Genomic DNA, 21,907 nt, shown 5'->3' with positions numbered 1-21,907 from the left:
CTCTCCCTCCTTCTCTCCCCTGTCCCCTGGCCTTTCCCTGTCTCTGCCTCTGTCTACTTCCTTTCTTCTCTCCATCTGCACCCATTTCCAGGGTCTGGGGAAGGCAAGTTCCAGAAGGAGATGAGGAGTGAAGGAATCCCACTCCCTCCCCAGAGCTGCCTTCTCCCCATTGTACCTGCCCACCCCCCTCCCCCAAACCCCCTCCCCCCACCCAGGTGACTGCAGGGGCCTTCACCATGGACAGCATAAGCACAGCCATCTTGCTCCCGTTCCTGGCTCTCGTCTGTCTGTTCCTGACCATCGGCTCAAGGGGCAAAGACCGGCCGCCCCCAGGCCCCAGACCCCTCCCACTCTTGGGAAACTTGCTGCAGCTTCGCTCCCAAAACGTGCTGACCTCCCTCACCAAGGTCAAAGGCCTAGGCTTCGGTGAGGGGAGGGACAAGGGGGAGGGGTCTCATGACCCCAGACCCCCCTGTGACCTCTGTCTTCTTACCCTCAGCTGAACAAGGAGTTCGGCTCAGTGTACACAGTATTGGGGCCCAGGCGGGTGGTGGTCCTCAGCAGGTACCAAGCTGTGAAGGAGGCTCTTGTGGACCAGCGGGAGGTGTTCAGTGGCTGCGGCGACTACCCTGTCTTTTTCTTTTCTTTTTTTTTTAATATAAATTTATTTTATTTATTTATTTTTGGCTGTGTTGGGTCTTCGTTGCTGCACGCAGGCTTTCTCTAGTTGCGGTGAGCGGGGCTACTCTTCGCTGCAGTGCACGGGCTTCTCATTGCGGTGGCTTCTCTTGTTGTGGAGCACAGGCTCTAGGTGCACGCGGTCTTCAGTAGTTGTGTCTTGCGGGCTCTAGAGCACAGGCTCGGTAGTTGTGGTGCACGGGCTTAGTTGCTCCACGGCATGTGGGATCTTCCCAGACCAGGGCTCGAACCCATGTCCCCTGCATTGGCAGGTGGATTCTTAACCACTGCGCCACCAGGGAAGTCCACATCACCTTTTCTACGCAGACCCTTCTGCCTCCCTCTTATAAGGACCCTTGTGATTATATTAGGCCCACCCAGATAATCCAGAATAATCTCCCATCCCAAGATCTTTAACTGAATCACATAGGCACAGGTTCTTGGAAATTGGGACATGGACATCTTTGGAAAGGGGGCCATTACTCAGCCTACCACACCACCCTGGTTTGGCTCATGATGGGTCAGACCCTTAGCTAAGCACTTCCCAGCCACACACTCACTGACTCCTTATAACAGCCCCACGAGGAGAAGACTATCATCAAGCCCATTTTACAGATGAGAAAACTGAGACTCAGAGAAGGGAAGTCGGTTCGTCTACGTCATGCCTAGACTAAGAGTCCAAGCCAAGATCCAAACTATGTCTATTTAACTCCAGATTCAGTTTTCTGGGCCGTGCTATCATGTAATGGCTAATGCACGAATGTGTTGTTTTGGTGTTGTTTTCTGTGATCTGTTGGGTCGTCAGATCATTGGGTGTTAGGCTGTGTTGCTGTGTGTCATTGCCAAGTGAGGTTATAGTATTGTCAGACACTGTGTGTAATATTGTATTGTGTTGTATGTTGTGTGTATGTTGTATTGTGTATGCTGTGAGCTGTGTTGCCAAGAATATCCTGTACGGCAGTTTGGTATTGTTGTCGATGTGCTGCAGGATGGTGTGGATTCTGTGCTGCCTGTTGTGTTGCCAGATACTTTTGGGGTGTTGTTATGCTGCATGTTAGGTGGCCAGGAGCGTGTGTTCTGTGCTGCTAGTGGTGTTACCGCCTGGGGTCTGGTGTGTTGCACACTGCGTCTCCCGAGCCGCGCCCCCGACCCATTAGCCCCTCACCCTCAGGAGAGCCCTTCGACCCCGTTTGTGCTGAGCCTCTCGGTGTCCAACATTATCTGCTCCGTGATCTTCGGCACCCGTTTCGACTACGACGATAAGCGTCTCCTCACCATTATCCACCCCATCAATGACAACTTCCAAATCATGAGCAGCCCCTGGGGAGAGGTCAGGAGGCCTAGTTCCACAGGCGAGAGGGTTGGGGGTCCAGCCCTTCCAGGGATATAGGGGAAAGCAGTGGACAGGGAAGGAATTGCGATTGGCCCTGCCAGGCCCCGCCCCTTTCTGTCTGACCCTGCCCCCGAGGTATGCGGCCCTGCCCACTCCACAGGGGCTCCACCTACACAGAGCCCCCGCCCCACCCTACACACACACACACACACACACACACACACACACACACACACGCACCCTACCTCCCTGCCTGCCTGTTCCTCCTCATCCCTACAGCTCTGCTGCATCCTCAGCGGTACAATATCTTTCCGAGCCTCCCGGACTGGGTGCCCGGGATGCACCAACACCTTTTCCAGAACTTCGGACACATGAAGGACCTCATCGCCCGCAGCGTCCGTGACCACCAGGCCTCCCTCGACCCAAACTCTCCCCGGGACTTCATTGATTGCTTCCTTACCAAGATGGCACAGGTAAGCCCTGCCTGGAAGTCCCATCTCTGGTCTGACCTGCTATCCTGCCTCAAACCAACAAGGATCCCGAGTTGAGCGCGTTTGGGTCTAATCTCCCCACATCCGGGTAGTGAAGCTGGAACACCTGGCTCTGCTGGGGCCACTCGGGGCCTCCGCCAATTAACAGCTCTTTAAGAAATCGTTAAGGATTTGTTATTGTGGACCCCGCGGCTGAGATTCTCCCTACCCTGCCCTTCCGCGCTCCCCAGCTCCCCAAGGAAAGAAAGTTAAAGAGAGGAGGGACTGAAGTGGCACCCAGTAGCAGTTGTGCAGGTCTGTGGGGAGCGGGTCGCACAGGATCCGAGCCCGCAGGATCTCCCCCCGGCCTTGGCTCACATCCCCACCTCTTATCCCCCGCAGGAGAAGCAGGACCCGCTGAGCCACTTCCACATGGATACTCTGCTGATGACCACACACAATCTGCTCTTTGGAGGCTCCGAGACCGTGGGTACCACGCTGCGCCACGCTTTCCTCGCGCTCATGAAGTATCCAAAAGTGCAAGGTGCGATCGCCGGGAGCCTGGTGGGGAGACCCGCCCACGCGGCGCGGTAGAGCACACCCGCCCCTCCCGCCTCGAAGCCCCGCCCACAAACAATGAGCTCCGGCCCAGTGTGGCTGGAGTGAGAGCCTCCAGCTCGCGCCTGGGTCGCACAGCCAAACCCGCAAGCCCACCGGAGGCTGACCCCACCCACGTGGTCCCCGCGGTCCACACAGCCTGCCGGGTCTGCCGGGACCCAGACCCCGCCCGCATGATCTTGCTTTGCCGCCCACCTCTGACCCTGCCCACACAACTCGCACAGCCCGCCCAGAGCCCGGCCCCAGAGCCTCAGCCACTGGGCCTCCCCAGGAACCCATCTCCTCCCACACAGTCTGAACGGCCCGCACCGCACAGTCTGCGACCCCGCCTCCCCAAACCCCACTTCTGGGTCTTTCGCGGAACCTTGGCCTCCAGGACGCTGTGTGGAGACCGACTGGGTCTTTGCCGCCTGCTTCACCCCCGATTTCTCAGCTCTCCCGCACACCCCACTCACTCCATCCGTCTTCCTCCTGCAGCCCTGGTCCTCGAAGTCCCGCCGGCAATCCCATCAGGGGCCTGGACTCCAAGCAGCCCCGAACCCCCTCCGCACAACCCCGCCCCTAGGAGCCCTGGCACGAACGAAACTTACGCCCTCACCTACATCTCTGAACTCAATGCCTCCCTCCGAAGCTCCGGCTAACCTTCACATGCACCCCTGCAGCGCCCCCCGCCCCCCGACTCGAAAGCATTGACTGGACCCCTTCTACACGCAGGCACACACCTCTTCTCAGCACAGTCAAGCCTGCTGATACCCTCAACAACGCTCCCCCCTCCACCTCCAGCCCGCGTACAGGAGGAGATCGACTGCGTGTTGGGACGCGCGTGGCTGCCTGCGCTGGAGGACCGAGCGCCATGCCTTACACAGATGCGGTGATCCACGAGGTGCAGCGCTTCGCAGACGTCATCCCATGAGCTTTCCACACCGCGTCACTCGGGACACGACTTTTCAAGGCTTCCTGCTACCCAAGGTGCGCTGGACACCTGGCAAACGACACCTGAAACCTTAGGAAGAGGCATCCCAGGCTCTTGCAACAGGCATCCGCGGCTCTAGCAAGGAATATCCCAGGCCCTAGCAATCAGCACCCCGGACCTTAGCAACTGGCAACCCAAGCCCTAGCAACAGATATCTGAGGCCCTTAAATCCAGAAACTCAGCCCTATGCCACACCATAGTGGACTAGACCACGTCTTGAACCCCAGACCTCTTCCCTATGGCAGGTTCCTTTCCTAAGACCCCTCTCTGAAATCCCCAAGGTCTGAGACTTCATCCTGGGGAGCCCCTGTCCCTAAATACTGTTCTCAGAGACCCCACTCCCGCCCCAGGAACCCCAAATCTGTTCCTACGATGGGGGTATCCCGCATCCCTGCCTCAGACCCCAACAAAACCATTTCCAGCACCCATCACTGGGAACCCTAGACTCCCACACCCTAGACTTCCTGGACCCCTGTGGAGTCCTATGCTCCACCACCCCTTATCATGTCCCCAGGACTCCCAGCTCTGTACAGTGGAAATCCTAGTTTGGGAACCTCCCAGCCCTTCTAACACCACCGATTCTGCCTCTCCACCCACACGGGGCATGGATATCATCACCCTCCTTAATACAGTCCACTACGACCCCAGCCAATTTCTGACGCCCCGGGAATTCAACCCTGAGCATTTTCTGGATGCCAATCAGTCCTTCAAGAAGAGCCCTGCCTTCATGCCTTTCTCAGCCGGTGAGAGTGGTCAGGGGCAAGATCCAGTCTTTCTGGCCCAGTATTCCACCTGCATTCCCCAGGCCTAATTCCACTCCCCAAACCCTCTCACTTCTTCGTCCCATCCCATCCTCAGCTTTGGATATGCAAAGACATTCCTTCTCCTTCCCAACTCTGCTCCTATAGGCCGATAGCGACTGAAATCCCCGCGGAGGGAGGCAGGGAGTCAGGATAATATTGTAATTTAACTTGGACTTGGTCACTGTCAGTCTCTCCACTGGGTGGTGCAGTTGAAGTGGTCCCGGTTTTTCTTGGCTTTGGTCTTTACCCGGCTGAAAAAAATCTTTCCTGTTTAACTCAGTATTAGAAAAGGGGGTGGGGTGAATAATAATAGGTAACTTACCATATTGCCTGCTGTACACCAGGTGCTACCTCTGAGAGTGGTGGCTAAGAGCTGGGCTTTGCTGCCAGACCCCAGCTTTGTCATCTTCTAGCTGTGTGGCCTTGGATATGTGCCTCGGTTTTGTTTGTTTTTTTGAATATTTATTTATTTATTTATATATTTGGCTGCACCAGGTCTTAGTTGCAGCATGCAGGATCTTTAGTTGATGGGATCTTTAGTTGCGGCATGCGAACTCTTAGCTGCGGCATGTGGGATCTAGTTCCCTGACTAGAGATCAAACCGGGGCCCCCTGCATTGGGAGTGCGGAGTCTTAGCCACTGGACCACCAGGGATGTCCCTGTGCCTCGGTTTTTACATGTATAAAATGAAGATCATAAAAAGGTCCACCTCTTGGAGTTATTAAGAGGATTAAATTAATAGCAGTATAGTGCTTAGAGCATTATATATGTTCACAACAACAAAATGAGGCACTATTACCCTCCCCATTTCAGGTACCTACCCAGAAACCGTGGCTTGCCCAAGATCACGAAACTAGTACTCTCAGAGTTGGAATTCGAACCCCTGCAAGGTTGCACTTGCAGCAGGTCCACGATTTACTTAAACTGTCTTTTCCAGACCTTTAGATGGATGGGTCCGTGAGTACCCAGCCATTATTCTCATGTTTTCCTTTGAAAGTTGAGGGGGCCCCTCACCGCATCTTGTCTCATTGCTCCTGCCCACCCTTTCTCCCTGTGGGAAGCCGGCTGTGCCTGGGCGAGTCGCTGCGGCGCCGGGAGCTCTTCCTCTTCCTCACCGCCATCCTGCAGAGCTTCTCGCTGGAGCCGCTGGGGGCGCCCGAGGACATCGACCTGACCCCGTTCAGCTCCGGTCTCTGCAATTTGCCGCAGCCTTTCCAGCTGTGCCTGAGCTCGCGCTGACGCCGCATCCCTTCCAGGTTCGCCAGTGAGCGTTGAGGACCGCCCGTTCCCCTGCGCCCCATCCCTCTCGCTGTCACACTCGCTTCCCCTCACCTTGTGCCTGCCACTGCCCATCCCCCATCGCTCCTGTCTTTACCTTCTGCGCCCCCAGAGGCAGAGAAAGCCAAGGGGAAGGGGAAGCGCATGCCTTGTTTTATCCACAGAACTCGTTCTATTGCGCACACTTTGGGGGATTTTGTATCAATTCCTAATAAATTATTTTTATAATAGATTCGAACCTGCCTTGGCTGAATTAAAGGGAGGAGGATAGTCCTCTAGGATGGGGAGAAGGAAGGTCTGGCTGCAGAGAGGGGAGACACCTGGCTGTGATGAGTTCAACCCTCACCCTTAGGGCGGTTAAAAACTGGGATAAATTGTTTCCTGGAGACAGGCTGGAAGGTAAAGGCTATGAGGGCTCGAATGAAGACAGGCAGAGAAGCCAAGGCCGAGAAAAAGACAGCAGCCTAGAGAGATATGGAAAAGGTCTGCAAGAGATGCAGGGTGCTGTACAAAGATGGAGATGTAAGCAGGGAGAAAGTGAGAGACCCGGAGAAATAAACAGACCTAGAGACTGAGAAATCACAATTACTAACACTTACCTAGTGCTTCCTATTCACACACTGGTCCAAATGCCTCATTTAAATATCCCTATGAGGTAAAGCAATTTTATTATACAGTTTTACAGGTGAGCAAACTGAGGTTGCTCAGAGAGGTGAAGTGACTTGCCCAAGATTACACAGCCAGAAACGGGCACAGCTGGGTTCGGAACGCAGATCATCTGGCTCCAACACTGCTCTTCAAACTCTTATGAGTCAGAGACACAGAGGAAAGCAGAGAGATAAGAGACTGAGATCTAGGGAGGCGAAGAGAATAGAAGACAGAGACAAAGAAAGAAACAAAAATGACCAGAGAAAGAGCAGAAGGGCAATGAATGGGGAAGTGAGGCACTGGAAGACTGAAACTCTCCCCCATTTCTCATCCCGCTCATTGGACTGTTTCTTTGTCTTGCAATTCCTCCCTTTGGGGTGGGGATAGCGGTCCCAGGCATGGGGCCTCCCAGCTTGGGACTGGACTTGACAAGCTGACATCTGCTGACAGTAGCTTTTCTCAAGGAGCAGGCATCTCAAGTTTCATTGAGCTGGAGTCAGACTGAATGAGGCTGGCCCCGCCAGCCATGGGCAGAGGTGACCTGGAAGGCCCTAGCCTGAGTGGAGTCTCCCCAAGGTCACCCAGAAGCTGGGACATGCTCTTCTGAGTATGGGCCTGGCTGGAGGGAGGCTTATAGGTGGCCCCCACATGGGGTGGTGGCTCCCTAATCCTCACACTGTTCCCACCACAGGCCAAGCACAGAGTCTGCCCCAGGGCCCAGGCAGGGACGCAGAGGTGGAGGGGGGAAAGGAGAGATTCAGAGGTCCTGAGAAAGAAAGATGGAGAGATGCAGAAGAGAAACACATGACGAAGAGAAAGAGACAGACAGAGATAGAGAGATACATAGAGAGAGATCCTGAAAACCAAAGACTGGGAGTGAGAGAGACAGAGAGACAGAGGAGGAGAAAGAGAGGAACTGAGAAAAGGGGAGAGACAGAGATGCCCAAAGAGAAGGAAGACAAGGAGATGCTAAAGTCAAGATGGAAATTAAGAGAGGCACAGAGCTGAAGAGAGACAGAGATCTGAAAGCACAAAAAGAGAACCAGAGAGAAGCCTCAAGAGATGAAACAGAGACAGGTAGGAAGGGAGACAGTCACAAGGATTCAGCCAAAGATAGAGACCGAGAGAAATAGAGTCCGAATTATAGAGCAACAGAGAGAAACAGAGACAAGAATTTATATCGTCTAAGAGTAAATGACAAACTTGAGATTAGATTTGTAATGTGGAACCAAATGAATTAAAAGGGAAGTATAATATTTTAACCATAATTCAAAAAGACACATGCACCCCCATGTTCACTGCAGCACTATTTACAATAGCCAGGTCATGGAAGCAACCTAAATGTCCATCAACAGAAGAATGGATAAAGAAGATGTGGTACATATATACAATGGAATATTACTCAGCCACAAAATTGGGTCATTTGTAGAGACATGGATGGACCTAGAGACTGTCATACAGAGTGAAGTAAGTCAGAAAGGGAAAAATATCTTATATTTATGCATATATGTAGAATCTAGAAAAATGGTACTGATGAACCTGTTTGCAAGGCAGAAGTAGAGATGCAGATGTAGAGAACACACGTATGGACACCAAGGAGGGAAAGGGGGGGTGGGATGAATTGAGATATTGGGATTGACATATATACACGAATATGTATAAAATAGACAACTAATGAGAACCTGCTGTATAGCACAGGGAACTCTACTCAGTGCTCTGTGGTGACCCAAATGGGAAGGAAATCCAAAAAAGAGGGGATATATGTACACACATAGCTGATTCACCTCGCTGTACAGCAGAAACTAACACAACATTGTAAAGCAACTATACTCCAATTAAAAAAGAGAGAGAGAGAGAGAAACAGAGACAGAAATAGGGATGAAGAAAGCCATGCATTCATTCAGCAACATTTACTGAGTGCCAACTGTGTGCTGAGCACTATTTTAGGTGCTGGGGATACAGAAGTGAACAAGACAAAATGCCTGCTCTTGAAAAGAGCCTGAGAAAGAGGATCCATTGGAGAGGCTGGGGTGGGAGTTGGGGGAGGGGGTGGCGAGGGCATGCTTGCTGCACCCTTGCTGTCTGCAGAGTCAGTGCCTCTGAGCAGTGCCCTGCCCCTCAGCCCCTGCCAGTCACCAGGTTCCCAGACAGAGAAAGGCTGACAGGTAGGGAGACGTGCTACACAAACAGGCAGGAAGACGGGAAAGCAGAGACAGAGGGAGATTAAGGTAAAGGCAAACTGGAAGAGGCAGGGAGAGAAAAAGACAGACATTGAAAAGAGAGAGCACACGAGAGAGAAGACAAACATGAACAGAGGTAGACACTGAGAGTGAAACAGAGAGAGAGAGAGAAATGGGAAGAGAGAGAAAGAGAGAGAGATGAACAGAGAAACACAGAGACTGAGAGTGAGAGAGACACTCCCAGAGACAAGCCCAGTCCCAGACTCTGCACAGCCCCCTCACCGTCTCCCCAGGTCTGGGCCCTGTGCCAGGCACCTGGCAGAAGGCTGGATCCGGCAAGGCAGGGTGGGTGGCAGGGTGGGTCGCATTCCTGAACAGTCTGTTCTAAGTACAGACTCAGCCACAACCCCCGCCCCTGGCCCATCGTGGCCTGGCTTCAGGCGGGGGTGCCCACTGAGGAGTCTGGGGGACTGGAGACCAGGGGTGTAGCAGCATAGGCATAGGACATTTGGGACATCTGGGAGCCAGAGCATTGGGAATAGAGATGACAGGAGTTCAGGGCAGGGTATAAGTATGGAAATACAAGGGCGTCAACCGTGGGAAGGCAGCCAGGAGTCATAGGATAGGCATGGAAGTGCCAAGCTGATGGGCACCAGGATGCTAGGGGACTTGAGTGAGCATCTGGGAGACATGTATGGCATACAGAGCTCCAAGGGCAATGGGTGTGGAAGTGACAAGGGCTCAGGTGTGAGTCCCCAGGAATCACAGGCACAGGGCACAGGAGTGCCAGGCTAATGGACACATCACCAGGAGTGTTCTAAGAAGTGTATTTAGGAGTCAGGATGTTTTTAGTTATCAGAAGTACAAGGTACAGCATTCAGTCGTCATGGGCCCAGAGGTGTCCGGGGGATTAGGAATGCACAGCTACAGGCCAAGTGAGATGGACCCAAAGGTGCTGTGGGTTCAGGAGGGTGCACCTGTTGACCAGGTATGCTGACATGAAAATGCTAGTGCATTAAGGCTACCAAATAGGACAGGCTGAGGCAGGCACAAAAAAAAAAAAAGGCCGGGAGGAGCCGAGCCCAGCAATGATAGGGCTGGGGGCGGGGTGCAGACTTTGGGTTGGGCAATTACAGAATGAGCATCCCAAAGGCGGCCACCCCTCCCACTTCCAGTCTCCATCCCTGCTCCACCCAAGACCCCAAGGGAATCAAAGAGAGGCAAAGAGGTGCAGGCAGCCAGGCGGGGTTGGCGTGCACCCGGCACTCAGACGCAGGCGGCCCTACCCCTGGGCCCGTACCGCTCCCGCTTCTGCGGAACTCGCTGCAGCTCGAGTCTGGACACCTGGACCGTGCACTCACGGAGGTAGCCCCGACAGTGGGTGGGGTAACAGAATTCTGGATTCCTGGAGGTGGGGCTGGGGGCTAGAATTCCTGGTTCTCTGAATGAAGACAGAGCTGAGGGCTCGGACCCCGTGAGTCCTGACAGAGGGTGAGGGGCCTGGAGTCCTGCCTTCCGGGAAAGGAGACTGGGGGTGGGAAGTTAGATCTGGAGGGAAAAGGGGCAGTGGCCCTGAGCTCCTGGTTCAGGGCGGAGTCGCGCTGCCACCCCTACTCCCGGGTCCCAAGGGAGGAGGAGCCTGGGGCGGGCACTCTGGTCCCAGGGGACGGGGAGCAGAGAGGTCTGTTCTGGCTCAAGGCTGGGGAGGTACTGAGGGCCCAGATACCTAGTTCTGAGGGTGCAGGGGGCTGGGGACCTGGACTTCTAGATTTTGAGGGAAGGCGGTGGGGCTGGACTCCTGGGTCCGAAGGAGAAGGCAGCTGGGGGACGGGCTCTGGGGTCTCGATGGCGGAGGGGTCAGGAGCCCAGACCCGGGCCCGCTGAGCACCGGCTCCGTGTAGCTCCCTGGCCGCTGGGGTCCGGTGTTCACGGTGTGGCTGGGCCCGCGCCCTGCAGTGGTGCTATGTGCAGCTACGCAGCGCTGCGGGACGCATTAGTGCTGCAAGCGGATGCCTTCTCCGGCCGCGGGGCCAGGGCAGTCTTCGAACGCTTCACACGCGGAAACGGTGAGGCCTGGGCGGCGGAAGTGCGGACCGGGAACGTCCAGTTTGCGATACAGAGCGAAACCGGGGGAAATGGAGCGGGGCCTAATAGAGTCAAGGCTTCTGAGGAGAGGTTGGGGCGGAGCCACAGTGTAGGGGTCGAATGGGGGTGGGGGAGGCTGGTTCCTTGTGCAGCCAGTAGAAGAGAAGAGCCTAAGAGTCAAGGCCAAAGAGAGCAAGCACGGGGATCAGGAATCGGGACCAGCAGAGGTGCGGCCAATGTGTGGACAGGGCCGAGAAGGCTGGGGTAGCAACCAAAAGACCTGGAAATGAAGCAGAGCGAAGAGTTGCGAGGAAGTCGACTCCACTACGGGATGCTTCCGGGATGGGGCGTGGCTAACTCCCCGGCCCGTCCCCTTCTTTGTTCCACTCCCCCAGGCATCGTGGTTTCTAACGGGCAGCGCTGGCGGACGCTGCGCAATTTTGCACTTGGAGCACTTCAGGAGTTCGGCTTGGGTACGCGGACCATCAGGGACAGTGTCCTGGAAGAGGCGCCTTGTCTGCTTGGCGAATTTCAAGACAGCGTTGGTACGGCCTGGTCGGAAAAGGATAGGGCCCTGTTGTGGGTGTGGCCACTGGACACCTGTTGTGGGTGTGGCCTAGGGAAGGCGTTTGGGTGGAATGAAGCCAGTAAACCCAAGGGCTGGGTGGGGGCCGAGCCACAGCGTATTACCTTGTCATGTTCCCACTCCCAGGAGCTCCGTTCGACCCCTGGCGGCTACTAGATAATGCTGTATCTCATGTTATGTGTTCCGTGGTCTTTGAGAACCGCTATGGCTACGAGGACCCAGAGTTCCTGAGGTTCCTGGACCTCTTCAATGACAACTTCCGCATCATGAGTTCCAGATGGGGTGAGGTGAGAGGGTCAGCCCCCATCCCTCCCTCGTGTGCCCAATCTATGCCAAATTCCGAGTACATGGACCTACCTACACTGGATCATTAGAATGGAGCAGTCTTAGAATCTTGGAATGGAAGAGTTTTAGAACTTACATCAAAGTCCTGGTCCAGTCTCCCCATAGGGAAACTAATGGTCTTGTTCAAGGTCCTATTGATTTCCTGTCCCCCGAGATGTACATTTTTCCCTCCCTCCTAAAATGGCTCCCAGGCCCACACCACGGAATCTTCCGAAACTTAGCAGAGCTTAGAGTTTTCATCTCTCAGCAAACCCAGCAGCAACCGGCAGCCCAGGGAACCCCGCAATTTCATCGATTGCTTCCTGGGTCAAACTGATAAGGCACAGGGTCCTGCTGCCCACCAGCAGACGCCTGGCTCCTCTACCCACAGGAACAGAAGGGCCCGGAGAGCCATTTCCAGGAGACATTGGTGATGATGACGCACAACCACTTCTTGGGCAGTACCGAGACCACAAGCACCGCCCTGCGCTATGAACTCCTCTTTCTGCTCAAACACCCAGAGGTGGCAGGCTTGTGAGCTGGACAGCTCGGGACGAGGCGGCTAGGGTTTCGGGTTGGCTGGAGGCTGGGCTACGCATAGTTCACATCTCTGCCGGCCCCAGCCAAAGCGCAGGCGGAGCTGGATCCCGTGGTAGGTCGAATGTGCGCCCCAAGCCTGGAGGACCAAGAGCGCCTGCCCTACACCAACGCCACGCTGCAGGAGATGCAGAGCGTCTTCAGCGTGCTACCGCTGGAGCTGCCGCGTGCCCTCACCTGTGATGCCCACCTGCGCAGCCACTTCCTGCCCAAGGTGCCCACCAAGACTGGGGATCCTGCGCAGGGGCTGGGGAGGGCCTATTAACAGAGATCAGCAGGCCTAAGCGTCCAGAGCACTGACTCTGGGAGCAAGGAAGTAGGCCTTCCTTGCCACTGGCTTCGAAATGGGGTCTTGGATGGACGTTTGGAAGAGTCACTTGCCAATTTTTCAAGTAACCCTTGCACATCTCCCCTGGGCACCTTCATGATTCCTCTCCTTGTGTATGCACACCAGGATCTCACCCAATTTAAGGACCCAGACTGTTTCAATCCCACCAACTTTCTGAATGACAAGGGTGAGTTCCAGAGCAACAACTCCTTCATGCCCTTTGCCCCAGGTCTGGGCTGGGCAGGGAGGGGACCAGTCTGGACATGCCACGGGGTGCATGGGTTTGTCACTCCACACCCCCACGTCCCCAGGAAAGCAATGTGCCTGGGTGCAGGCCTGGCCCGATCCGAGATCTTCCTCACCTCCATTCTACAGCAGTTCTGCCTGCTCCCTGTGGGGAGCCCCGCCAACATCGACCTCACCCCACAGTGCACTGGCCTGGGCAACGTGCCCCCAGCCTTCCAACTCTGTCTGGTGGCCCGCTGAAGTCAGGTTCAGCCACCCTCTGCTCACTGGCTCTCAGACCTCCTTACCCTCTTTGGTCAATAAAGGCCCTGAATTGCAGATGGAGGGGTCTTCTTACCAACAGGGAGTGAGAGACAGTCAGATGTGTGCAGCTCTGAGGTAAACTTTTATTTCTTGGCTGACAGGACTTGCAGACCCATGCTCCTCCCAGCACCTTTTATCCTGCCCAAGCAGTGGCAGCCTAGTCCAAAAGGTGCCATGGCCGAAGGGGTTGGGGAGTCACTTCACATTCCAGGCTGGAGGAGTGGGGGGCTTGGGGATACTCCCCCACAAACCTTTGCCAGCAAGAGGCCATGACTCACCCCAACCCCAAATCCTGCATTCTGGTGGGAAGTGGCAATGCCTCCTTCCAGCTCTCCAAACCTGAGAGGGACATGCATGACCAGACAGGGCAGGACACAGGCCCCCAGCTCCAGTAATGGCAGTCCCCAACACCGGCCTCCGCCCAGGTCACAACCCCAGCCCCCATCCCAGGGCAGCAGGGGTCTCTCCTCCTCCTTGGTCCTCAGCGATGGATGGAGCCCTCCACACCAGGCAGAACAGAGGCAAAGTCAGAAGCAGCGGCAGTGGCGGGGAAGGAGCAGGCACCGTGACTGGCGGCACCGGGGCCCAGGGCTCCCCCGAAGTCAGGGCAAGCTGTCTGTCTGCGCAGCTCTGGGGCCAGCCACTAGGTGGGCGTAGTCGGCTGTGATACGGGTACTTGGACACCTTTCTGTCCTGATGCAGGGGGTGAAGGGGGACAGGAGACTGAGTCATCAGGGACGGAACTAAGAGACCAAGGAAACCTGGGAAGATGGGGAGATGACCAGAAGAGATGGGGCTCATGCTGGGGATACCAGGAGAGTGAACTGTCTAGGGAAGGTAGGCAAAGATGGGGAAAAATGAGTGACAGGATTCAGTGAGAGACTGATGAGGTGGCTTGAGGCCTAGGGAGGTACATGGAATAGGAAGGACTTGAGGGAGGGGGACACCGTTTGGGAAGCCGGTACCTAGCTGATACTTGTCTTTGGCTGCTGCTCGCTCCTTGGCATCAAAATACCAGACAGTGATGGCGTACCTGGAGACCAGAGCAGCCCCAAAGGGTGGTTAGAGATCACTTTTCTTCAATTCCAGCCACTATATCCACCCCCTGAGCCGCCCCCTCTTGGCACTCCATCACTTCCTAGTCACTTCAGGGGTCTGACAAGACTTTGCTGGCACAGGGGGAGCACCTGGGCACATTCCCAGAAATATGGACCATACCTGGTGGCATAGGCTGGTTTCACCTCATGGGGGTTCCGCCGATCAGACCAGAAAATGAGCAGCCGGTCAAAGAGTGGCTCAATGTTGGCTACCACGGGACGGCCCTCAGGGAATATCTGCAGCAGGCCGCCATGCACCTGAAGGCAGGCCAGAGGATGAGGCAGGAGGCTGGGAATCCTGCCTAGAGCCCCCGCCTTGCACTGCCGGCCCCCAGGAGCCCAGCAGGGGGCATAATAACTGCACACATCACTCCCTCCCACCACTCAGGCTCTCAAAATGAATGACAACCCAGAGTCTGCATCACCATGGAGATGGGCAGGAAGCTACTTAAGAAGACAGGAAATGGGGCGGGGGAAGTGCTCGTTAGGCTGGGGGCTGGGCAGACAGCACCATTCCCCAAAGAGGGGGAACTGCCGCCACACAGTCAGCTGAAGAGGAGGTCCCATTTCCCAGAAAGAGCCATTGGGCACATTCCACCGCCCCCCAGTGGGTTGGGAAGAGGAAGGGGACAATGCTAGAAGCTGAGCTGGGAAAGGAAAATGCAATGGATGCACGCCACCCCACCCCCAACATCCTACCTTGACGTCCCAGTTCTGATTCAGGTAATAGATGCAGGTGATGCAGCGCCCATCGCCATGGGGATTGTCAACGTGTCTCACGTACCCCAGCCCGTTACCTGGGTAACATGCCACCATGGCCTGGCAAAGACGGATGGAGAGGGTTTACTGAGGCTAGCTGGCAGGGACTTTTGAGGAAGCAGCCATTACCTCCTCTTCCTCACCCCTCTCAGCCCCTCATCTTCCCTCAGGTGTCCTGGGCTCCAAGGGTTCCAGCACCCAGACTTTCTCCTTTTTCAGCCAAGCCTCCATCCACAAGAAACCTCAGCTCCTGGGCCTCAATAGCCCAACACACACACACACACACACACACACACACACACACACACACACACACACATACACACACACCACCCACGCCCCTACCCCCCGTGTCTGGCGCCGACATGCAGCTCAATGAGCAACTGAGGGCTTGGTTTTTTAAAGATAACCCGACTCCACATCAGACATTTCACTAGGATAAAAGCAATTTAAACATTTCCTGGTGTGCAGGGATGTGGCCTCATAGCCCCACACCAGGAGTTCTCTCCTTGAGCTGTAGAGTTGGAATGACCTGGGACACTGATACCCAGGCCCACCTCAGAGGTTCTGATGTACTTGGTCTCAGGTGGAGCCTGGAACTTTTAAAGGTTCCCCAGGTAATTCTAATGTGCAGCAATGCTGAGAACCACTGACCTTAACTATAAAGAATACCCGCTAAATAATCTGTCTCCTACACAACTGAACAGGTACCAAAACCTAGAATGTGACCAGAACCTGAGATCTAATCCCAACTCCAAGGATAACCTGCCAAGTAGCCCTGGACAGTCTCATCACCTGAATGGGCCTCAAAACACCTCATCTGTAAAATGGGGCTAATAAACACCTTCGGTTTACAGCAGTAGCATGAACCCCTCCGAGAACATGACTTTGGAGGCTCCTGACCCCCACAGATCTGAGTCAGACCCTGTTCCAGGTCTCGGCTTCTGTGTGTACAGGTCTAGCCACAGGGTTCTCGCCTCCTCTCCTGGATAGCCGCCACTGCCCTAGGCAGCCCTGGCCATCCTGAGTCCTGGGCCTAGCCACTCGGGGCCTGTTTCTCATCAGGTACCCAGCAAAATGATGGATGTGATGTGAGGAAAAGGGCCCAGGTGTTCCTGCAGACCTATCTCCTGGGTTCAAGTCTCAGTGCTGCCACATAAGCTGTGATGTTGGGCAGATGACTGAACTTCCCCGTCTCCAGTTCCTCATCCATGAAATGGAGCTAACAACTACTTTTTTGGAGATTTTGCCGGTTTTGCTCGAGGGTGGGGAGGGGAAAGGGGTCCAGTGCTGCAACCTCTTCCCGCACAACCCATCCCCACAGCAGCCAGAGGCTGTTTACTCCAGCTCACCACTGCTCAAACCCCTTCAAGTTCCTCGCTGCATCCCAAGAGAACACAAATTCCTGACCACAGCCTCCAAGGCCACTAGCCTCATACACTATCTCCAGCCTGGAAATCCTCCTCACTCTTCTCTGACCAGGCCAAGCTCATCCTCAAGGCCTCTGCACCTGCCTGAACACTCTTCCACTGGTCCCCCTTGTTATTCAGGTCTCAGGACCAGGAGCACCTTGAGTCCTCTAGCTGAAGGCACCTCGGCTGATTTCCCATTCCATCCCTCTCAATGCAAAATCAGCACGGGTACTTGTTTACCTAGTACTGGCCCCTAGGGCCAGGCCTGTCTCCCTAGTGCCAAGGAGGTAGGTGCTGATTAAAAGCACTCCTCTGGGTCTCAGGGCCTCCATTCCGTCCTTCCGTGCACCCTCACAGGGTCTCCCACCATGCAGGCAGGGACACACTCTGTAGTCTGTCAGGGAGTGGGACTCCTGTGTGTGCGAAGGGTAGGCACAGGAACAGGCCCTTTAAGGCCCCCCCTCCCCCCACATATACTCACCTGGGAGTGGGGCTGGGGGTGGCATCCTTCGGCCCCAGAGAAGCATCTACTTCCTGCCCCCACAAGGGAAGGGACCACAACCAGAGTAATGGGGAAACTTGCTCCTCACACTTCCACCTCCAGGAAGGGGCAGCTAGGATCACTGGGCATGCACCCCCCCCCCCAATCAGAATCCCAGGTCTCAGCCAACAGCAGCAGGCCCCACCTCCAAACTGCTCTTAAAGGGGCCTCCCGGGGTCGCCTATGATAGTCCTTGATGCCAGTGGGAGTCAATTCCCCCCCACCTGCAGGTCAACTGAGCAGAGGAACTAGGGAGAGGAGGAAGGCAAAAGAACACAGGGGCGGCGCTCAGGGACCACCGAGAGGCAGCCTGTTACCAGCCGAAACCACACTGATGATCTGCGCCCCCCACCGTGACCACCCCACACTGTCTTACTCCAGAGCCTGGGAAGGGAGCCCAGATGTTGCCCTCTGAAGGCGAGGAAGCCTGCAGTTGCTGCCTCACTGGGGCAGGGGAGGGTCTGAGAGGAACTCCAGTGGCTGCGTTGGCTCCTCCCCTCCCTTCTTAGTCCAGCCAGGCATGTTCTTACCTCCCAGGGCTAAAAAGTCTCAACACCCACCCCACCACTCCTCCAGGGCCCTGCTCCCAACCACATCCAAGGCACCAAAGGAAAAGAGATCTGCGCCCTCTCCTCTCCCCTCCCCTCCTGAAATGGCCACAGCCTAGCTGGGGAGTTAACCTGGTTTTCCTATCCTGTGAATGAGCAAACAGGGGCTCAGAGAAGCATCCTGCCCTTGGCCACTCAACTCCTGTGGTCTCCCCACCAACCTCCCTCCTGTGAGGATGGGGGGCCCTGGGGAGAAGGTGCTGAACACCTTGTGGCTAGGGAGATTCCCACTGACCTCTCCTGCCCCTGGGAGGGGCCGCCTCTGGCCCTCCAGCTACCAAAGTAACAGGAGGGAGAGGGAAGCAGGACAAGTTCCAGCGGGGCTGGGGGGCTGGGGAAGCCAGTATGGCTTCGGCCCGGGGGAGCCCTAGTCCTCGAGCCAGCTCCAGCCTGAGACGGAAGCTGCAGAGACAGAACCCAAGACAGGATCTGAGGGAGGAGGGAGAGGACATCAGGAGCACAGCCTCATGCCTGCAGGGCAAAACACAGTCTGTGCCATCAACCCGGCATCACTGGTGCTGTGCAGTGGGCACTCCCTACAGGGCCTTGTCCAAACACCACCAAACCTTGGACTCAAGGCCAGGATCCTCACACCCCTCCATGAGGAGAATTAACATGTCAGCAAGCCAAAAGGCCCTACGGACTACTGTCTTGTGCAGGGCTCCTAACCCCAGGTTCTTGAATGGGCAGCTGGAGGCCCAGAAGGCCCTGATCACTGACCATAAACTCCAATCAAATGAGCACTTTTCTTAAGACAGGGTCTGTGGTTTTTGGCAGATTCTTAAAAAGGCCCAGGTTCCAAAACAAAAGATTAATAACTGCTACTCTAAAACAAGAGAAAGGGACCAAGAAGAGATACAAGGGCAGAGGATCAAGGAAACAGACCAGAGCCAGACAAGGATAAAGTGATGGAGAGACAGAACAGACAGGATGGAGGACAGGGTCTAGGATGCGGAGGGATGGGAAAGATAGGGACATAACCTCCACCTGGGCCAGCACACAGCCACCCCCAGAAAGCCGTCCGTGATGCAAATGCCACAGTATGGCATACAGTACACAGTGTAGCCCAGCACCAAGCACAGTGGGCAGTGCCTCCTCCCTCAGCCCGGCATCAGCCTCACCACTGCCACCCTCCCCCCTCCACCTTCTGGTTCTCCTACCCGGGAGACAGGACAGACAGACCAGAGACAGACAATGGACATGATGGACCAGACATACACGAGTAGATGAAAATATAAGGGAACAGGGAAGAACAAAGACAGGGGCAGACAGACAGGTACAGACGGCAGAGGCAGAAACCTGCGCCTGTCTACACTGAACATTCTTGGTCTAGGATCCACGGACAGACATCAGGCGGCTGTGAACCCCACCATGGCCCATGCACAGATGTGGGGCTATGACTGTCAGCACCTCTCCTCAGGTTCCTCAAGAGGATCCCTGGCAAAGTCAAGAACCATGGTGACTACGGGCCAAACCCATGGTTTACAGGTACACAAACTAAGGGCACAGGGAGTGAGAGCCCAAAGTGAGCTCCAACAGTCCCTGCGCCAGAGCTGCCTAAATTCTGTTGTGAACCCACAAGCCTGTCTCCAAACCCACTGGTGCTCAGAGCACTAGGCATCCAACAAGTGCTGGGCAGCCCCCCACCCCACCACCCGGTCCCTGCAGCCTCACCTTGGTGCGCCCATTGATGACGTAGCTGCCCAGCCTCCCAGCACAGTGGCGGATTACAGCATCCACGTGGGCCATGAGGGCACCGATGCTTCGGCAGCCTGGCTCATGGCCTTCCACCCAGGCAATCTGGTCCCCACGGATGCTGCGTGGCGGGATAGCCCGCTGGCTCACTAGCTGCCCATCACGCAGGCGCCCGCCCCGCTTCAGGGCCTCCACCTCTGCCAGCACTTGGCCACCAAGTGCCGCCCCCAGGAAGCTGTCCTTGACGCAGATGCCATAGTACCGCATGCAGGGCACAATATAGTCCAGGGCCAGGCGCTCAGGCGCAGCGGGCAGCACCTCCTCCCTCAGCCCGGCGCTGGCCTCACCACTGCCACTGCTGCAGCCCTCCCCCTCTGCCTCCGCCTCCTGGTTCTCCTGCCTGGCCCAGGGCCGCTTGCTGGGGGCGGGGGCATCCCCACCATCCTCTGCCCATTTCCGTTTGGGGGCCTCGGGCCGGGCGCCCTGGGCTGCCAGTCGCTGGCACCCCTTGGTGACCAGTGCCGCAGCACCCTCACTCTGCAGCGGCCGCAGCTCGCCGCCATCCTGCCCACCGAAGCCCTCCCGCAGGGGGCTGGCTGTGGTGGAAGTAGCTGTGGCTCTGGGGGTCCCACTCCCCGCCGAGGCCTCACCAGGCCCTCCTGGACGGTGGTAGGAGGACAGCAGGGGACAGGGCAGGTAACTCTCCACCCCCATCCTGGCCCTGCTAGGCTCCAAGGGCTCTGACACCGAACCCGGCAACTGAGGGAGAGCCTGACTCAGGGGCTGCGGCTGGCACGGGCTGTCCATGGCAGCAGTGTCTTCATCCCCCGCGCATGGAGGGCACGGCCCAGGCCCATGGTGCCACCCTCCTCCACCTCCTCCTCCTCCACTTGATGCAGCCGGGGGCCGGGGCGGCTGGGCCTGGCGTGGGGCAGGATGAGGCAGGGCAGATGGCAGAGGCTTTTCTCGTGCCCTGGGGGTGCTTGCTGGTCCCCAAGTCCTCTGCTGTCCCTAGGGGCTTGGGAAGGGACCTGTCACGGTGGCTGGAGAGAGAAAGAGAGAGAGAGAGAGAGAGAGAAAAAGGAATGTGAGAAGAGCTACAGGGAAGAGGGCTGGGGGTGGGGTGGGGTGGGGAGTGGTAGGGGCAGTAGATAGGAAGACAGACTTAGCTACAAAGACCCCAAAACCTGAGGCCACGTGGGGAAAAAGACTCTGGGACTTGGGTGGAATCACTAAGAGACAAGGGGCAGTAAGGGGGCAGCTGGAGGAGTGAGACTGGGTAGATGACCCACAGGCAGAGGACTGCAGTGGGAGCTGTGGGCGAGAGACATCCTCAGACAGACACAGACCCACAGACAGAAAAGAAGGAGGGAACTTGAAGTAGAAAGGGATGGCGGAATGGGAAGTAGGAGAGTTAGAAACAAACAGACCGGGGGCGGAGGGGGGGCGGGAGGGGAAATCTGCCTGGAAGACACAGAGGGAATGTGGGGATCTACAGACCGTGGAAACTGGGGGGTCCAGAGACAGAAACACACACCGGAGAAGAGCAGGGAGGATGGACCTGAGACAGCCGGGCAGAACCCAGCCCAACAGGAGGAAGCCCGTTAGGGGCTGACACACACCCAGACGGAAGGGAGGTCCTGAGACAGACAGACGGAAGGGACCCGTGGGAGCAGGGTCCACAGCGACAGAGGGAAGGGTGGAGGAGGGCTCATGCACTCGGGGAAAGGACGACGGAAAAAGCGCCCCCCTCCCAAGTCCCTTCGGTGCGGGTCCTGGGGCCCCTCGGGGCACAGCAGGAGACGAAGACAAGGCCTAAGGACCGTTGGAACCCCGTGTCCCCACCCCTCCCCTCCCCCTCCGCCCGCTCCCCGCTCCCCTCCCCAACCCCCCCAACGGCCGGCGCTTAACATGCCCGGCGCGCGTTCCCTCCCCCACGCCCCACCCCCACCCCCACCCTCCCCTCCCCAGGGTCGCCAGGCTTCGCCACAGAGTGCTGGGCGCGCGCCCCCGCACCCCGCCCAGCTCGCGCCGGCGCCCGGCCTCAAGCGCCTTCTCCGCCCCGCTCCATGCCCTCCCCGCGGTATCCTCACCGAGGTTTTTCCTCCGGCCCCGGCGCCGCCGTTTGTGCCAGCCGCCCTGCGCCGCACAGCGCGCCATACCCCGCCCCCACCACCCGCGATGCTCCGCCCCCGCCTCGCCCGGTGGGCACGTGACCGCATCCGGGCGGAGGAGACCAGGGCTTGCGCAGGCGCGAGCCGCGCGGGGCGGGGCGAGGAAATTCAGAACAGCCTCTCCCTCGAGAAAGGGGAAAAGGATCAGTCGCCGACGCAAGGTTTTTATGC

The 21,907-nt window shown here is 56.7% G+C and overlaps 4 protein-coding genes across 8 annotated transcripts in view; 3 read left to right on the top strand and 1 right to left on the bottom strand.

The window, feature by feature from the left end:
• Positions 1–21,907, top strand: part of ACTMAP (actin maturation protease) — a 345,587-nt gene that overhangs the window by 290,702 nt on the left and 32,978 nt on the right. The window lies entirely within an intron of this gene.
• On the top strand, positions 237–6,114 carry LOC133077694 (cytochrome P450 2F5-like). The gene is given in 11 exon segments (XM_061172470.1): positions 237–407; positions 500–793; positions 1,294–1,322; positions 1,855–2,008; positions 2,308–2,484; positions 2,884–3,025; positions 3,883–3,945; positions 3,948–4,001; positions 4,004–4,067; positions 4,673–4,855; positions 5,937–6,114. Coding segments are annotated over 11 exon segments (1,509 nt in total).
• On the top strand, positions 10,692–13,432 carry LOC133078364 (cytochrome P450 2F3-like). Of its 2 annotated transcripts, XM_061173384.1 has the most exons (4): positions 10,692–11,047; positions 11,462–11,611; positions 11,779–11,939; positions 12,368–13,432. In XM_061173384.1, exons 1-4 carry the CDS (start codon positions 10,945–10,947, stop codon positions 12,512–12,514), a joined length of 561 nt encoding a protein of 186 aa, XP_061029367.1. In that variant the 5' UTR covers positions 10,692–10,944; the 3' UTR covers positions 12,515–13,432. The 2 variants fall into 2 exon arrangements, with proteins under 2 accessions (XP_061029367.1, XP_061029366.1); XM_061173383.1 differs by lacking the exon at positions 10,692–11,047 and having other exon boundaries at positions 11,254–11,611.
• Positions 13,953–21,843, bottom strand: EGLN2 (egl-9 family hypoxia inducible factor 2). 4 transcript variants are annotated; one of them, XM_061172673.1, is made up of 6 exons: positions 21,656–21,831; positions 19,542–20,605; positions 15,247–15,366; positions 14,669–14,805; positions 14,416–14,483; positions 13,953–14,138 (listed from the first exon to the last, which is right to left on the bottom strand). In XM_061172673.1, exons 2-6 carry the CDS (start codon positions 20,367–20,369, stop codon positions 14,053–14,055), a joined length of 1,239 nt encoding a protein of 412 aa, XP_061028656.1. In that variant the 5' UTR covers positions 20,370–20,605; positions 21,656–21,831; the 3' UTR covers positions 13,953–14,052. The 4 variants fall into 4 exon arrangements, 3 of the variants coding, with proteins under 3 accessions (XP_061028656.1, XP_061028657.1, XP_061028658.1); XM_061172674.1 differs by having other exon boundaries at positions 14,005–14,143; positions 21,656–21,823; XR_009697801.1 differs by lacking the exons at positions 13,953–14,138; positions 14,416–14,483 and adding an exon at positions 18,103–18,269 and having other exon boundaries at positions 14,717–14,805; positions 21,656–21,842.

This window comes from Eubalaena glacialis, chromosome 18 (assembly GCF_028564815.1).
Source record: "Eubalaena glacialis isolate mEubGla1 chromosome 18, mEubGla1.1.hap2.+ XY, whole genome shotgun sequence".
Classification (NCBI taxonomy): domain Eukaryota; kingdom Metazoa; phylum Chordata; class Mammalia; order Artiodactyla; family Balaenidae; genus Eubalaena; species Eubalaena glacialis.
Note: the sequence above shows the minus strand (reverse complement) of the source record. Positions and strands in the feature narration are given on the sequence as shown.